Source organism: Typopeltis vanoorti, chromosome 24 (assembly GCF_054136105.1).
Source record: "Typopeltis vanoorti isolate ZY-2024b chromosome 24, IOZ_Tvanoo_1.0, whole genome shotgun sequence".
In the NCBI taxonomy this organism is placed as follows: domain Eukaryota; kingdom Metazoa; phylum Arthropoda; class Arachnida; order Uropygi; family Thelyphonidae; genus Typopeltis; species Typopeltis vanoorti.
The window spans coordinates 10,733,505-10,751,430 of NC_143572.1; the positions used below are offsets into that span (position 1 = coordinate 10,733,505).

The 17,926-nt window shown below is 34.3% G+C and overlaps 1 protein-coding gene across 1 annotated transcript in view; it reads right to left on the reverse strand.

The window, feature by feature from the left end:
- Mondo (MLX interacting protein mondo) overlaps nucleotides 1-17,926 on the reverse strand; it is a 253,492-nt gene that overhangs the window by 87,895 nt on the left and 147,671 nt on the right. The window contains exon 12 of the mRNA XM_090413412.1: nucleotides 2,819-2,874. Within this exon, the coding sequence (XP_090269538.1) occupies nucleotides 2,819-2,874 (56 nt within the window). The remainder of the gene's footprint in view (nucleotides 1-2,818; nucleotides 2,875-17,926) is intronic.

The following is a 17,926-nucleotide window of genomic DNA, read 5'->3' on the forward strand; positions in this document are numbered from 1 at the left end:
TTAATTTAACAACTTATATTTAAATCAATCAAGTATTTTACATTGTTCTCCCAGTAGTAAAATGATTTAACAAATATAATAATTCTATACATATAACTACTGCCTTGAAAAAATGCAGAGTTTATTTTTATTTAAGTTCTGTCTAAAAGTGTGCAGCCTGTGATGCTACTACTCATCATATATTGGCGCTCGTATAGAATGAAGTTGGCCATGCCTGTTCTAGATCATCTGATTGGGAACAGCAAAAGACTTGCTCAGCAAACATCCATCTTATGGCCTCTTTAACAATTGAACTGCTGGCTTCTTTCTGGCTTTCTCTCCTCTGATTACTCCACCAATCATGGAATATTTCAGAACTCTATACTTTCACCTGCTTTCTTGCTAATGTACACAGTTGTCCTTTTCTCACTAAACTAAATTCCTACCCATAACTTTGCTGATGACACCTTTCCTTCCCTCTTCATTTTAGCAAACCTGTGGTTATAGAAAATCCTGAGGTTTCTAATACAAATTCAGATCTTCAATGCCAGTCTTTAGCAGAGAAGGATAACTTTGTGAAGAAACTTGAATAACCCCAAAATGCAGTCTTGTTTTTCATAAGGAATTCACTTCTCTTCCTCTCATCTTTCATAAGGCTCAGATCTCCAAATAAGATAACATTTCTCTTCTTGGGCTGACTTACACTTCTAGCCTTTCTTAGTACAAACACATCTCAGTTATGGTTTATTGAGCCTCCAAAAAAACTAGGTATATTACTCTTCTGCTCAAGGAAATTTCTCACTGATACAAATGCATGCAAGAAAAATTCAAAATTCACTCACATTTGGAATAATGCTCAAACATTCAGGGTGGAACACCTAAAATTCACAAAGAATGCTTACAAATTTGCCATGAAGTATTTTTCAGAGGCTATAATCTCCAGTTCTTTGAAAAGAATACTGACAGAGTCTTTCTTTCTTAACCTTGCCCATATAGTCAATTTTTTTATAGGTTCTGTAGCCTCTTCTGCATGGAAATGATATATTACTTCTCCTTTTTCATTCCATCTACTACTATCTTTTGGCACATCCTCTCTCTCTATCATTCTGTCTCCCCAAAAGACTACAACTCAAAGATCGGAAGTTTGTACTACGTACTTGAACTATGTGCTTTAGATTACGCTAGTAGTCACCGATACATTTATAGTTGCTATATTTGGCATGAAACTCTTTGATTCCGATCTTTGAGTTTCTTATTCAGTTTTAAAACAATGTGGGATTTAATGTCCCCTTAATTTAAATAATGTTTATATCGCCGAAATGAAGCCTATTGGCTCTTTATTTTAAATAATTTATGGGTGCACCTTTTTGACAACTCGTATAGCAGAGTATATAAGTTCTTTTCGCTATATCTTTAGAGATCTCATCAGTGAGTAGCTAGACCAAAGTATAATACTCACTGATGAGATCTCAATAAAGATCGAAACCGGTCTGGGTAGTGACCTCCCACCATAATGTATATCATACATCTCCTAGTAGATGAGTTTTACATTATGGAGAATACTAAGAATAGGGATCAGAACTTTCTCCACCTTTGCTACGAGTTGCCCTAGTTTTTACTATGTACTTGAACTACGTGCTTTAGCTTACGCTAGTAGAGTCGCCGATATGTTTATGGTTACTATATTCAGCATGAAACTCTTTGATTCCGATCATCTTTGAGTTTCTTATTCGGTTTTAAAACAATGTGGGATTTAATATCCCCTTAATTTAAATAATGTTTACATCGCCGAAATGAAGCCTACTGGCTCTTTATTTTAAATAATTAATTTATCACATTTATCATGTGGCAACATGTTAAATGCTTTTGCAAAATCAAGAAATATAATAAATGCATTCCTCTCATCAACTATTTTTGTAACCTTCTAACATGTGATCATGTTGCTACACAACACCACCACTTTAATAACAGGAGAGTAAGATTCTAAATAAAGATTCATCCAAATCTTTGTATATGAACCCTTAATAATTTTTCTAAAATCTTAACCACCACTGAAGTAATTAGTAACGAACATCAAACCTATAGTTTGATGTTTGTGACTTAGATAGAATAAATGCAGTTAAACCTACGTAATTCCATATTAGTTAGAAACCATTGCTGCATTGTACTGAAATGCAGTTATCTTGTGAATTACACTGGGAGTTCACATCTAGAAATATAGTATTGTGTAAGGAAAGCAATGCATTCAAACAATGAACATGCCCTGGGTTACTTATCTTTTTCTGGTAATATGTTCAATGGTATGGACCACAAGAATGGTTTGTTATAATAAACTTCGTTTAGCATAGAATTGTATTTGTATGGTTTTGGTCAAGAATTTTCATAGATTTCCAGTGAGAGTTGACTTTAATATGTTTCTACAAAATAAAATATCTATTTCCAATAATCTAGTTATCATCTTCAGTTTTCATTGTTATATATTTATTTTACTTAATTTTTCTAAGAAATATAAATTAAAAAAAATATATATTTTAAGCACGTACTCTACATTTTACATTTTAAAAATTTCCTTTCCTACATATATGTCATACATCTTTGTTTCCTTAAGAGCTAAATCAAAAAAGATTTCTTTTTACATGAAAATTTCTATTTATCTGTACAGCAGTTGTTTGATTTCATTTTAATGGAAAAATAAATAAATAATAAAATTCAATAAATTAACAATGTTTAAACATTTTTTAAACATTTCTGTATTTCCAATTTTTTAATTATAATTTTTAAAAATTACGAAAATTTAAAATCTACATGAGACTGTTTAGTTTCATGTGGTTATACTCACATTAGTTTCAGAAGAGGGATTTCCCAAAGCAGGTGACGAACTACTTGGTACTGGACCTAAGATAAAAATTCTAGATTATATATATATTGAAAAGAATAAATAATAAAAAAGGCTGATGCACATATTTCTTAGACTTATATAAGCTTCAGATCAAAATTCTAAAGTGACTATCAGGATATGGCCATATCCTGATAGACACTTTAATTTCAAAACTGTTTCATCAGTTTTATTTTAATATTTTTTTTTATTATATTAAATAAAAAACATTATACGAAAGCAAAACATGGACCATAAAAAGGAAAGATGAAAAATGAATTCAAACAGCAGAAAGGAAATTTTTCAGAAAAATAGCTGGATATACCAAGTAAAACAAATGAAGAAATTTTACAATCCCTGAATATAAAACCAATTAATTACTACATAAGGCAGTACAAGCAAAAATAGATAGAACATTTTAATCGAATGGACAACAGCAGACTAGCAAAAATGTTACAGATATAAAATAAGTGGAAAAAGAAGAATTGGAAGACCAAGAAAGAGATGGCAGGAGACCTGAACAGGTCAGCTGGCCAAAATCCATGTTAGGTTATATAAAATAAAAAAAAAACTATATTTATATTAGTATTTTTTATTTAATTTCATCAGTTTTACACATTATGAAAAATTATGGAGACAAATGTGTTAGAGCAAAACTTTAGTTTAATATAAACCAAAATGAACAATCGACGTTTCGACCTTCATATCAAAGTTATCATCTGGAGCATACACATATATGCAAAGAAACAAGCTGCACTACAATCTACATGGTTTGCTAAAGTTACTGACCAACAGTTACAACAATTATTGGCCTGACCTATGGTGAGAGGGGGGGGGGGGAGAACCTTTACTACAAAGCTAGAGTCCTATTATTATTATCTATTAGGTTACAAAATTAAATTGAGCTGGAGAGCAATGTGTTTATATATCATCATTAACATAACACTAATTATAGGTATAGACCATATTGGTCTGTTCCGGTCTCATTATCCATCCAATATCCTTTTTTGAGGTCTACCATGCCTTCTCTTTCCAACTGGCTTATATTTTAGTATTTGTTTAGGATGTCGAGTGTTGGCCATTCGGTTTACATGTTCAATCCATTTTTGTTTATAATTGTTTAGTTTTTCTTTTATTGATTTTGTTTTTAGTTCTTTTAAAATGTCTTTGTTCCTTTTTTGATCTAATAATGTGTATTTTGTAGTTCTTCTCATAAATCTCATTTCACTTTTTATTCTTTGTTTATCTTGTTTGTTTATTGCCCAAATTTCATTGCCATATAATAATGTGGGTACTGCTAAAGTATTGTATATTTTGAAGCGTGTTTCTTTTTGTACTATATTTGGGTTGAGTGTGCTATTTATCAGGCTTATAATCTATAAAAATTGTGAAGTTTTTAATTTTATGTCTTTTTTTTCCTTCATATGATATTTCACATCCAAGATAACTGAAAGTATTTATCTGTTCTATTATTTTATTATTAATAACTATTTTGCTTCTAACTGGAGTTTGTCCGCAAAATGGCATTGTTTTAGTTTTATCTATAGAAATTTTCATTCCAAACTGTTCTACTATAATGTTTAAATTATATATATTGCTCTTTGTAAATTGTCTTCCTTATCTGATATTATTACCTGATCATCTGCAAATAATAGCATATTTATTTTGTTATTCCGAATTCTGGATAAGAAGGAATACCATCTTTGTGCACTTTTGGCATGCCATAGAGTCTCTGAGTTAAAGGATGCATCGATTTTAGTTTTTAATCAAGTTTATTGGCCAGTTGGATAAATTGCGTGGTAATTCATTGGTATCATTGTGGTTTTTTAATGTTGGATCTTTTGTTAAAAGACTGTATACAGACAAGTCAGATAGTAGATGGTTGACTTTGTCCACATAGTTCTTTGAGTTCAGTATTACAGTACTGTTTCCTTTATCTGCTTTAAGTATTATGATGTCTTTGTTATTTTTTAAATCACGAATAGTTCTTTTATCTAGTTAAAGGATGCATCGATCCGGATAGTCCCGAAGGCGTGGAAAGAGGGGAAAATAGTTCCACTGCATAAAGGAGGATCCAAGACTATGGTTGCAAATTACCGACCGATCAGCATATCAGGAGTCGTTGTCAAGGTCTTGGAGAAAGTAGTCAAGGGAAAAATAATACAGGAATGGATTGATGAAAATGAGATACTGTACAGAGGACAGCATGGCTTTGTGAAGGGTAGATCATGCCTCAGTAACTTGCTCAAGTTTTATAACAAGGTGACGGCTGAACTGGATAAGGGAAATGGGTTTACAGTGATACTGCTGGACCTGGCAAAGGCGTTTGATAGGATACCACATGGAATTCTAATCCGTAAACTACAACATATGGGAATGGATATAGGGTTGGTGAGATGGATAGCTGGGTGGTTGATGGAGAGATATCAAAGAGTAGTTTATTCAGGAGTAGAGTCCAAAAAACGGCCTGTGACTAGTGGTGTGCCACAGGGTTCTGTTCTTGGACCACTGCTATTTAATCTGTTCATTAACGATATAGGGAATGGTCTAAGTGGGACAGTTCATTTGTTCGCTGATGATGCAAAGTTGGGTAGGGCGATAGTGAATGCAGAAGATAAAGTCTTGCAAGATGACTTAGATAGATTGGAGTTCTGGACTAAGGAGAATGGATGTCAATTTAATGTGACAAAATGTAAGGTTATGCATTTCGGAGTGAAAAGATTAGCAGCAGTATACCACATTGGTGGAACTGTACTCCAAGAGATTGATGAGGCCAGGGACTTGGGAGTGTTGGTGGATAGGGAGATGAAGTTTAGGGGGCACATTGCGAAAGTAGCTAAATCAGCTCATCAACTCACTTGGTTGTTGAAAAATACCTTGACGAGCAGAGAAAAACAAGTTATTGTACCTCTGTACCGAGCCCTGATAAGACCTCATCTCGACTACTGTGCCCAGATTTGGTCACCTCAGTTCCTTCTTGATGGGGAGGAGGTTGAGAGGATCCAGAGGCGAGTGACTAAGATGATAGCAGGTCTATGGAATGAACCATATGAGAACAGGTTGAAGATTTGTGGGTTGCAGAAACTAGTTGATAGGCGAAAAAGGGGAGATATGATTGAGACATTCAAATTGCTAAAAGGATTCTATAGGATTAATTCAGATATTTTTGAGATCAAGACTGGTGGTGGGAGAACTAGGGGACACCCATGGAAGCTGGGCAAGAGCGTGGTTAGCAGGGGTGTTAGAGCTGGGTTCTTTACTTTTAGAGTGGTAAATGAGTGGAATAAGCTGCCAGAGTCTGTTGTGGGTGCTATGACAGTGAGCGAGTTCAAGGCAAGGTATGATAGATACTGTGAGAATGTTGAACAGCTGTGTGAACATGATGTTTAGGGCCTCCCTCGATGAGTCTAAGGACTCCTGGAGTAGCCCGTGGTAATAATAATAATAATCTAGTGATGAGAAGTTTTATTTTGTGGAATAGGGATAGGAAAGTATTATACAACTTTTTAGTCTTAGATCATTTGCTGTGTGAGGCGGTAATAATGAGATTCCTTTTTCTAGACTACAGATGAAATTTACCTTAGGAATCTGTTGAGGAGCTATTGCATAGTTGAAACCCTTTTTGAGAATATCGATTTCAGGTTTCTTTAAGATGTGGTTTGAGCAATTAAGAATAACTTGGTTGTCTGGTAGAGAAGGTTTAGACTCATTGTGGGTGGTATAAAGGTGGTTAAATTTTTTAATCTTGTATTTTTAATTAAGTACCTTGTTCCCACAAGATATAACCTCATTGTTTGCTCACTGCCTAAACTCCAACTATTTTTCTTGGAAAAATAAGATCTATCAACGATTAACAGGCTTGGCAATGGGGAGCCCACTCTCTCCTTCATGTGCTGATCTCTTTATGGAAGACTTAGAAAAGAAAATCTTATTCAACAAAATTTTTCCTAAACCTAAAATTTGGTTTAGATATGTCGATGATATCTTCATCGTATGGAACAATAACAAAGATGACATATATGATTTTCTCAAAAAGATCAACGCCTTCCATCATTCTATTAAATTCACTCTAGAACTTGAAAGAGAAAAACAACTTCCGTTTTTAACATCTTAATCAAAAAACAAATTGATGGCAGTATATCTACCAGTGTACAGAAAACCGACCAATACAGGTCGCTACCTACATTTCAACTCCTCTCACCACATCTCACATAAACTCAGCATTGTACACATGCTAAAGAAAAGAGCAATTCGCATCACAATGGACAACAAGACCCTTCAAGATGAGTTAAAATTTATTTCCAACAATCTGTACTTGAACGGCTATCCAAGAAGACTAGTCAATAAAGTCCTTTTCTCTGAACCACCACAAAGAGAACAAGAAGATATTCAATATATAAAAACGATTGCAATTCCATTTGTAAGTGTCATCTCCAACAAGCTCGCCAATCTCCTCAAACAACACAAAATAAGAGTAACATTTAAACCAACAGAATCTATTCGTAAACTACTAAGATCTCCAAAAGACAACCATCCTTTCTATAAATATGCTGGAGTTTATAATATTTCATGCTCATGTGGCTCAAGTTACATCGGACAGACTTCGAGAAGCCTCGAAATCAGGCAAAAGGAGCACATTGGCTATGCCAAAAAACAACAGACAGGACATTTCTGGCCTATCGTCTCATTTCTCTACAACTAACCATGTCATTGAGTGGGACAAAAGCTGTTCCCCTTACATAGAGGAAGATTACCATTCAAGAATTTTCAAAGAAGCAGCCACAGTCGCCGGTTATGGAAAACCCTAATCAGAACCTTAAAAATGGAAGAAATGAACTTTAATACAAACTAAAGAAAGTTCCTCAGCAACAGCTAGCTGATCTTGTACACGCGATACGCATTTCACTCACGTTCGATACTATTTTATTTGTAATTAATCTAGTCAGTTTTTTATTCTTGTCGGTTTTGCAGTTACGCATAATTGTGAGATTGTTTAAACCTATATGTAAGTGCCCTGAAGATGCCAACAGATAAGTGTGGTGAAACTAGTTGGTTCAGTTAATAAAATTGATCAACACTTGGTCGGTAAACCAAATATTATTATTTACTAATAAGTATTACTATGCTTGTATTCCAATCTATTGGTATTTGTCCATTTATATATATTTTATTTAAAAATTTTAGTAATCTTTGACGAAATTTTTTTCCAGCAAATTTATACAGTTCGGAGTTTATCCCATCTTCTCCTGCTGATTTGCCATTTTTAATTTTATTTAGTTCTTTCTTATTTAGTCCTTTAATTCTTTCATTGTTATAATATCATTTAAGGTATTTGGTAAGTCAAAAATAATGTAATTATTTTTGATGCCAGTATTATCCGTCCAAAGATCTGTAAAGTAATCCAAGAATTCTTTTACATCTATTTCACAATTTATATTTGCAGTTTCTTTTATATCTGCATTCATGTGTTTTAGTATTTTGTATGCACTGGATCTTATTTTGTATATGTCATTTTCTAGATATGATACGATTTTTTCCCACTTTCTCTGTGTCTCTTTTAGCTATTGCTTGTCTTTTTTTATATTCAATTTCATCTTCTTGTTTTTTGCTACTTAACCATCTTTTAAAGCCAGCTATTTATTTCCAATTATTGTTTTTATTTCATTGTCCCATATATGTAATTTTTTATTTTTATGATATTTTTTGTGTGTGCCTAGAACTTTCATATGCTGCTGATGCGATAATTTCTTTTATATTATTCCATTCTTTCTCAATGTCTTCATTTTCTTGTATTTTTTCTAAGTAGTTATTAATCGTCTGTTGATATAAATTTCTTATACTTGAATCATTTAGTAGTCTCACTTTGTCATTAGATTTTTTTTCTCCAGTTTGTTTATTTTTTTGTATTTTTTGTAGCCAGTTTGGTGGAAATCTTAGTTTTGCCTGTACTAAATAGTGATCTGTGTAATTTCTAGCCCTCTTCTAACTTTAATGTCTAGGAAGAGGTTTGCTACTTTTTCATTTGCTATAAAGTAGTCTATTATTGATTTTTGTCCTCTTGCACACCATGTATATTTATGTTTGTAAAATGTATTCATTATTTTTAAATTATTATATATTATATAATCAATGAGTTGCTTTCCATTTTTGTTTACTGTTGGTTCTCCAAATTTTGGTATATTATTGTTAATTTTTTTCATTCCTATTCTGGCATTAAGATCTCCGACTATAATTATATGGTCTGTTTTATTTACTATTTCATATATTCCTTGTAACTCTTTGTAAAAGTAATCATTTTCTTCTCCAGGGGCATACACTCCAACAACTGTTAAATTTTCTTGATTTAATTTTAATCACACTTCTAATATTTTTTCATTCCAGTGTGTATAATGAGTTTTTTTTTTGCCTTAATTGATTTATGGATACAAATCATTACACCAGCTTTTGCTTGTATTTGTTTGTCCCCTCCACTACACACACACACACACACACACTAGTGGCCAAAATTGTGGAAACCTTTTGGAAAAAGTGTATTTCTGAGATTTAATGGCTCATAACACCACTTTTTTTTAATACCATAAAATTATATATCAATGGAAAGATAATTTAATCAAGAATGTAATGCAATAACTTTTATGAAGGATGTTTTATTAGAACAGCAGTTATAAAGAAGAAAAGTAAAACACAGAAAAAATGAGATATACAAAAATTCTCACAATGTGAGTTAATACTTAGCTGGGTAACCTTTAGCGTTAATTACAGCCTCACAACGCCTTCCCATGGAGTGAACCAAGATTTTAGTTCTGCAGCTGTTAGTCAGCTCCATAGATTTTCGATTGGGTTAAGGTCTGAGCTATTCCCAGGCCATTCCAGCAGTGGAATATGATTATCTTGAAACCACTTTTTGCACACAGCAGCAACATGACATGGAGCTGAATCCTGTTGAAATATAAATGCTTCATTATCTTGGAAAAGCTCACATGTGGAAGGCTTCAGTTTGGGCTCAAGTATTTAATTTATGTATTTTTGGGCATTTATATTCCCATTAATCATGCAAATTCTGCCCACACCTTTTGATGTCATACAACCCCAGATCATAATACTAAGTGGGTGTTTCATGGTAGGTGTAATGCAATCAGGATGCAAATCTTCTCCTTACGTATTTTATGTCATCACTACCAAATAGAAAGATTTTGGTCTCATCACTCCAAATAACACTGTCCCATTGTTCCAATGTCCAGTTAACTTAGCCCAGTTTAATCTTTTCAGCCTTTGTTTGAGAGATAAAAATGTCTTTTTTCGTGGAATTCTAGCATTTAGACCAAATTCCTGCAGTCTGCACTGAACAATCCTTGCACTCAACTTCGCATTGTATTGCGTCATTTCATCTTGTATACACCCAGATGATTTTCTTCTGTCATGTAGGCACAGTCTCTCAATTCTTCTATCATCACTTGCTGTTGTGCACCTTTCCCTGCCTTTACCAGTCTGGTTTTGTAGTGACTGAGTCTCTTTATACCTCTTCAAAACTTTAGAAATGCCACCTTTGGTTAAGTTTCCATCAATTTTTCTTCTAATTTCTTCATAACTGTAGACTTGTTCACGTAATAGTACTATTTTACATTGCTTTCTAGGTGACCAGTCAACTCTATGAGCGATTTCTTTAATTTTATTTTACAAGCTCAGTGAATGAAAGAACACACAAAAAAAAACCCAACCAACAACTTGATAGCAATCACATAACACACTGACAAATGTCCTCCTCTCAGCTCCAATACATGACATCAATAGCTGAATCCTACTGTGACCTTACTGGCTCATTGCCAAAACAAGATGACCTGATTGGCTCGCTAAACACTCATGCTCATTGGCTACATTCAAATGAAGGAAAGCTACTTAATATCAACCTAAGCAAGTTGTGCTTCTTTTTTCTGGTTATTTGGCTATAACTTTTCATAGAATACAGATAATTGAACAAACTTTGTTGCATTACATTCTTGATTAAATTATCTTTCCATTGATATATAATTTTATAGTACTACACCAAAAAAAAAGTGGTGTTATGAGCCATCAAACCTAAAAAATACACTTTTTCCAAAAGGTTTCTACAATTTTGGCCACTAGTGTATGTCTATATATACATAAAAAACTGTGATTATACATATAAATTTCAACCAATTGGCATGGAATAGTTTCCAATAAAAGCTGAAAATTGCTTAAAGTCCTCAAGTATGCTGGAAACTAAGTAGGATGAATATGTGCCATCCAAATTCTTGGAATTTTTATGCCACCATTATTGTTGAGATTAGGGTGGTTAATCAGAAGTGAAGTAACCAGTTACTATGTTCTGGTTACTTCACCGGCTTCTTTAAATTTTCTTTCATACCAGGTTTTTGTATGATGTAAAGAGCAGGTACTTTTTCAATCAATTTGGTGTAGGGTGTTGAGAGCGTGATCTGAGAGGCCTGCTTCACCAAAATTGTTATATTTAATGTGTCTTTTGTGCTCTTTTTTACATATAGGGATTGTAAGTCCAGTTTCACCAATATAAGGTAAGTTACGGGTGCAATAGATGCAATAAACTCCAGGATGTCCCAATGAAATGAGAGGATCCTTAGAGGAGTTGAATATGATTTTTAATTTTATAGGTGGTTTAAAAGTGGCATTAAGATTATAATGGCGTAGGATTCTATTGATTTTTTCTGATAACCCTTTAATGTATGGAATGGCTATGGTTTTACGGTAATCTATATTCTTTTTTGATGAAGTTTTATAAAGAACTTTATTAATAGTATTTTTGTTATAGCCATTATTTATAAATGTGTTGCTAATAATCTTTAATGTCCACGCGGTTAGCCTAGTGGCTTTGTGCTTCGCAACCATATGCCTGGGGAAGGAGTGTCCTAGGTTCAATTCCCGTCACCGACGTGAGGAGTTTAAGGATCTTCCTCAGCCATAGCCAAGTCAGCCGGTCTTGGGCATGGACAGCAGTTTTTTTTCCCCAGTTTATCTGAGGGAAAAAACCTGTGAACACACATGGATCCACAGCCATAAATACTTAAACCCCCACATGAGGGCGGCTCAACTCGTCCCAATAAGTACGGGGGAGAAAAGGGAGGGAACTTCACACGAATAAATAAAAAATAATCTTTAATTTTTGTTTAAGAATGGGGAATGACCTACCATCCTATATAAAGAACACACAACACTTTATAAACAAAATTAAAAACATAATGCTCGGCAAAGATGATTTATTAGTCAGTTTTGATATGTTTCTGCCCTCTTCACAAATGTCCCAATCAGTGACACAATGCTTCTTATACAGAACAAACTTCGCCCGACATTACAGCCCTCTTTGTCCACGTACTACGTTCCAGTTACTTCATGTGACAAAATAAATTTTACCTACAAAAAGAAGGTATACAGCCATGGGCTCACCACTATATGCCCCCATTGCTAACTTTTATATGGAAGCTTTTGAGCAAAGCTCTTGATTCCTTTACTCTAAAACCTATAGTGTGGCTTAGATATGTTGCTGACGTTTTCATTATCAGGCCACACGGTTGACAAACTTTAAACACATTCAAAAGTTCATTTTTCACTTGGTTAGACTATAATAAATTTAGTTTAATCCTTTATCCAAGTGTGAGCAAACAAAGTTTGCACCTGAAAGTATCTTCAGGAATGGGGTAAGGTAGTACAACACTGGGCAACTCGTTGCAAAGGTGGACCAAGCTAACATCGTTCCTATATCGGTATCTCCCATAATGTAAAAACACATCTCCTTGCGGATATGTATAATGCTATGCATTAAGGGAAGGGCCACTACCCAGACTCGTTTCGACCTTTACTGAGGTCTCTTCAGTGGGAGCCAGGCCCAGAGTGGAGATACCAGGCAGAAGCAATATCAAGGTCATCTCTACTTATAAGAGTTGCCAAAAGGTGTGCCACCTTTTTATTAAATTACTCTGGATTTAGAGAAAGATGTTGAAAGTTTATTTTTCACTTGGTTAGACTATAATAAATTTAGTTTAATCCTTTATCCAAGTGTGAGCAAACAAAGTTTGCCCCTGAAAGTATCTTCATGACTAGGGTAAGGTAGTATAACACCAGGCAACTCATTGCAAAGGTGGACCAAGCATATCCGCAAGGTCATTTAAATTCTTAAATGACCTTGCGGATATGTATCTCCCATAATGTTTTGCATTATGGGAGATACTGAGATAGGAGTGATGTTAGCTTGGTCCACCCTTGCAACGAGTTGTCCGGTGTTGTACTACCTTACCCCAGTCCTGAAGATACTTTCAGGCGCAAACTTTGTTTGCTCACACTTGGATAAAGGATTAAACTAAATTTATTATTTTAAACACATTCTTTAGCCACTTGAACAAACAAACAACATGAACGCTTACAATTTACTATTGAAATTGAAAATCAGAACTTGCTCCCGTTCCTGGATAGACTGGTCACACGTCTTCCCTCAGGGAGTCTATCCTTCACGGTTTACCGCAAACCGACACATACTGACCAATATATATACATGCTAACTCATATCACCACCCATCACAAAAATTTGGCATCATTAGCACCCTTAAACACAGAGCTATAAAAATTTGCTCTAATCAACAAGCCCATAAACAAGAATTAAAGATTATTAGCAACACATTTATAAATAATGGCTATAACAAAAATACTATTAATAAAGTTCTTCATAAAACTTCATCAAAAAAAATATAGATTACAGTAAAACCACAGCCATACCATACATTAAATGGTTATCAGAAAAAATCAATAAAATCAATATCATCTATAAAATTAAAAAACATATTCAACTCCTCTAAGGATCCTCTCCTCCCATTGGCACATCCTGGAGTTTATTGCATCTATTGCACCTGTAACTTACCTTATATTGGTGAAACTGGACTTACAATCCCTATACATAAAAAGGAACACAAAATACACATTAAATATAACTATTTTGCTGAAGCAGGCCTCTCAGATCAGTTCTCAATACCCTATACCAAATTGATTGGAAAAGTACCTGCTCTTTACATCATACAAAAACCTGGTATGAAAGAAAATTTAAAGAAGCCTGTGAAATTCTGATTAACCACCTTAATCTCAACAATAATGGTGACATAAAAATTCCAAGAATTTTGAATTTTTATGCCCCCATTATTGTTGAGCATACTTTAGGCAATATTCAGCATTTATTGGAAATTATTCCATACCAATGGGTTGAAATTTATATGTATAATCATATAGTTTTTTTATGTATATATATATATATATATATATATATATAAACACGTTGCTCTCCAGCCCAATTTAATTTTGTAACCTAATAGATAATAATAGGACTCTAGCTTTGATGTAGTAAAGATTTTATTTTTCTCCCTCACCATAAGTCAGGTCAATAATTGTTGTAATGGTTGGTCAGTAACTTTAGCAAACCATGTAGATTGTAGTGCAGCTTGTTTCTTTACATATATGTGTATGCTCCAGATGAACCTTGATATGAAAGTCGAAATGTCGAGTGTTCATTTTGGTTTATATTTAACTAAAGTTTTGCTCTAACATGGTAGTTGTCTCCATAATTTTTCATAATGTATTCTGTTCACCGTGTAAGCATGAAAGAAAGGATTCATCAGTTTTATATGTTTGATGTAAGATAAATTGTAGAAGCTTTTTGTGTTTGTAAGAGAACCAATAACTATTTGCTGGCAATATGGTAGGCAAAAGTGTGAAGAGAATCCACTATGAAATGCGCAAGCACTGTGACATTTTGGAAGACCATAAATTCTTTGAATTCTTTTATGGTATATTCTTAGTTTCATAGCAGTTTCTTGATTCACAGAGGTGACTCAATCAAGCAAATTATTTAGTTTGAAAAGCTGGACAAACTAAGGTTGATCTAAGGAGGTCCTGACTCCTTAGATCGACCAGGATGCAGATTAATTGCAAACAATCTGCATGATGCTATGCAGATTGTTTACGAAGAATACTGAGAAAAATAACAACTGGAGAGCTCAGAAGAAAAGCATAGCACTGAGAGAAGGAGAGATGAATTCAAAGTACAGAATAATTTTGATTTTCAACCAAACATCCTGTAAGTCCAAAATAAGAATGAAGAACACTCATTCTTATTTTGGTAAACACTCCCTGGTGTTTACCAAATTGAATCTGGTAAGCACCAGGGAGAAAGGGAGCTTTTTATCTTTCATGGATGGTAATTAGTAAGAGATTTTGTTGAAAAGAAAGAATGCAGGGACTAAGGGATGCTCTGTACAGGTTCAGGATTTTGGAGGTTAGGCTTGTATGTGTCCAGGATGTCTTTAAACTTCCTTGAAGTGAAGCCATTCTATAGAATGATGCACTGGATGGTGTTCAGTTCTTGCTGGAGAGCTTAGTTATTAGAGAAGATAACATGTTCTATTGAACAAAGATTTGAAGATGCCTATTTTTTGAGATGGGTGATGAGCTGAATCTTGTATGTAGCAGCTTATGAAGGTAAGTTTAAGGTGAGCACATGCTGTAAGTATTCAAGATGGGGGTCTAGGAAAGAAGAGTGTTGAAGAAGGCTAACTTTCTGTCCTTTTTTTTTTTTTTTTCTTTCCTATGGTGAACTTAATGCATGGGTGAAGGCTGTTGATTTTGGTTAAGACAGTCTGTAAAGAAGATGCTTCTGAAGAAGAAGATTCACCCATCTAGCATACTAGAAGGAAGGTTGTAATGAAGAGAACAGGGAGTTTGAGTTTTCAAGATTTTCTAAGTAGAAACTGGCAAGTGTAGTAAAGTGTAGTAACGAAGGGCTTCCCATAGCAGTTCCTTTGATCTGTTTGTAGAGTTGATTTCTGTAGATGAAGTGGCTTGAGTGCATAATGATGTTGAATAGTTTGACTATGTCTGGAAAGAATGCATCCAGACATAGTCGAACAGCCAGAGCTCACAGGTAAATAAGGACTGGATGTTGAAATTGACCATGATTGTCTGTAAGCTGAAAAGTTAGGTTTTTTTATTTTTGTCAGGAATTATGAATGTTTCACAGAGGCTTGTGCATGGTCTGTATAGGAGCTTAAAAGACAAGCTAGGAATTTGGCTAGGTGATAGGGAGGAGCATCTATGCAGCCAACAATGGATCTGTGTGGGACTCTGTGGATTTTTGATAGGCCATAGAAACATGGGGTTCTTTCAAATAGGTTTTCAGTTTTTTGATGGTGTCTTCATCCCAGCTGATCACTTTGTTGAGTGAAGAATTCAGTTTGTTGATTTGGCTATTTGGTAAGGTTCAGAGTAATCTCCTGATAAGTGGTTTGATCTTGTAAAAGAAAGGAAATTTTTCTTTTGAACTCGGTAGTGTACATGATTACTGCAGCTTTTCCTTTGCTTTAGTAATAGTGATCTGGTTGTTATTACATCTCAAAGATTTTAAGGCCTTGATTTTAGCTGGAGATAGCTTTTTGGGGGGGGGGGGGGGGAGGAAGGAGGTTCTGAGTGGTACTGAGAAGATTTCTAGTTGGAGTTTATTAGCATTATCACTTAAGGTGGGTGAATTCATCTTAATGTTATGCAGGAAATCTAGATATGGAATTTTTTTTAGTGATGGCAAAATCATGTCCTTTGCAGAGTACTCAAGTTTCTGTGGGCATGAAGGAATGTCCAGATATGTTGACAACCAATCTATTTGTTGCAGGGTTGACCTTGGTTTTTGCTTTTGAAAATGTATCTATTTTTATTGTAAGATCATTGGAAAGACTGTCTCTAGAAGGGGATTTTGGTCTGGGATATTTTCCTGACACTCCTAAGCTCTTATATCAGTAGAGCAAGCAGCCAGAGCTGCTTGAATATTACTGTAGATTGTTTACCCTTTATGTACACTCTTGATGTGTCCTGTGGTTACAATACATGCCAAGATATTCCTATTGCTGATGTGCCAGACTGTAACAGTGCGTATTATTCGTTTTGCAAAAGGGAAAAACGCACACTGAGGACTACAACAGCAGTTCCTTGTTTTCTTTGAAGAAAAACATAAAAACAATCCTTTAGTACTGATACACACATATATATCACCATCAAATTAATGTGATGAGTGCACATTTGCTTTGCTTTACTCAAATTCTCAGCCTCTCTGGAACCTCCAAGGAAAGGGGTAAGTATAACACATTAGGTTCAGCATAGAGTCTTACTCTCTACTTGGTTTATATTAAATATGATGAAATGCTATCAAAAACCTGAAATGTGAAAGACAGCCAGAGCAGATGATATTCAACCAGAAATGGTGTTTATTAACCCAAGTCTTGTCAAGTAACTTAAAGCATTACCTAAATTAACTTTTAACATTTTTTTAAACTCTTACCTTAAGATTCACTAGCTTTAGATGTACATTCTATATCAAAACTCCTATTGAACTTACAGTCACAACACAATACATGTTAACATATTTCCATAAGCTAAAAATGTAGGATATTTATATTAAAATTCTTGTAGATAAGCTTATTCATTGGTTACACATAGCTTTTAATTTTTCAGGAAATAACAACGTATACTAGAATCTACTCTATAATATAAAATGATAAGCATTTTTTTTGTAACGTTTTTGTGTCATGTTTTTTGTCAAGTTATTTGAAACGTTTTGAAACTCAAGGCTACCCTGAGTGTCGAGTCTTCAAAATTCGAGTCATCAGAATTCAAGGAGAACAGGTCTACCAGTCCCGAACTTGGGGGGGGGGGGGGTAGGCATCAAGGGGGCAGAGTCCCCTAGTATTAATTATAAAAAACTTTAATAAAAAGTCAGGCCCAGAGTCCTAAGCAGTGATCCCTAGTGGGCTAAATTGGATTGTCTTGGTCATTAGGCTGACAATCTTAAAATGTATGCATCCCAAATTTGGGGCAGTCTCATTCACCCAAATTTGTTGATAAGCATTTTATATTATGAGGTTTGGAAAGTCTCAACAAATTTACTATATGAAGATCTGATTTTATGCACAAAGCAATGTTAAAATGTTAAACAATATAACTTTTTCAATAAATTATTTGTGGGGGAAAAAAAACTTCCTTTGATATTATATACAA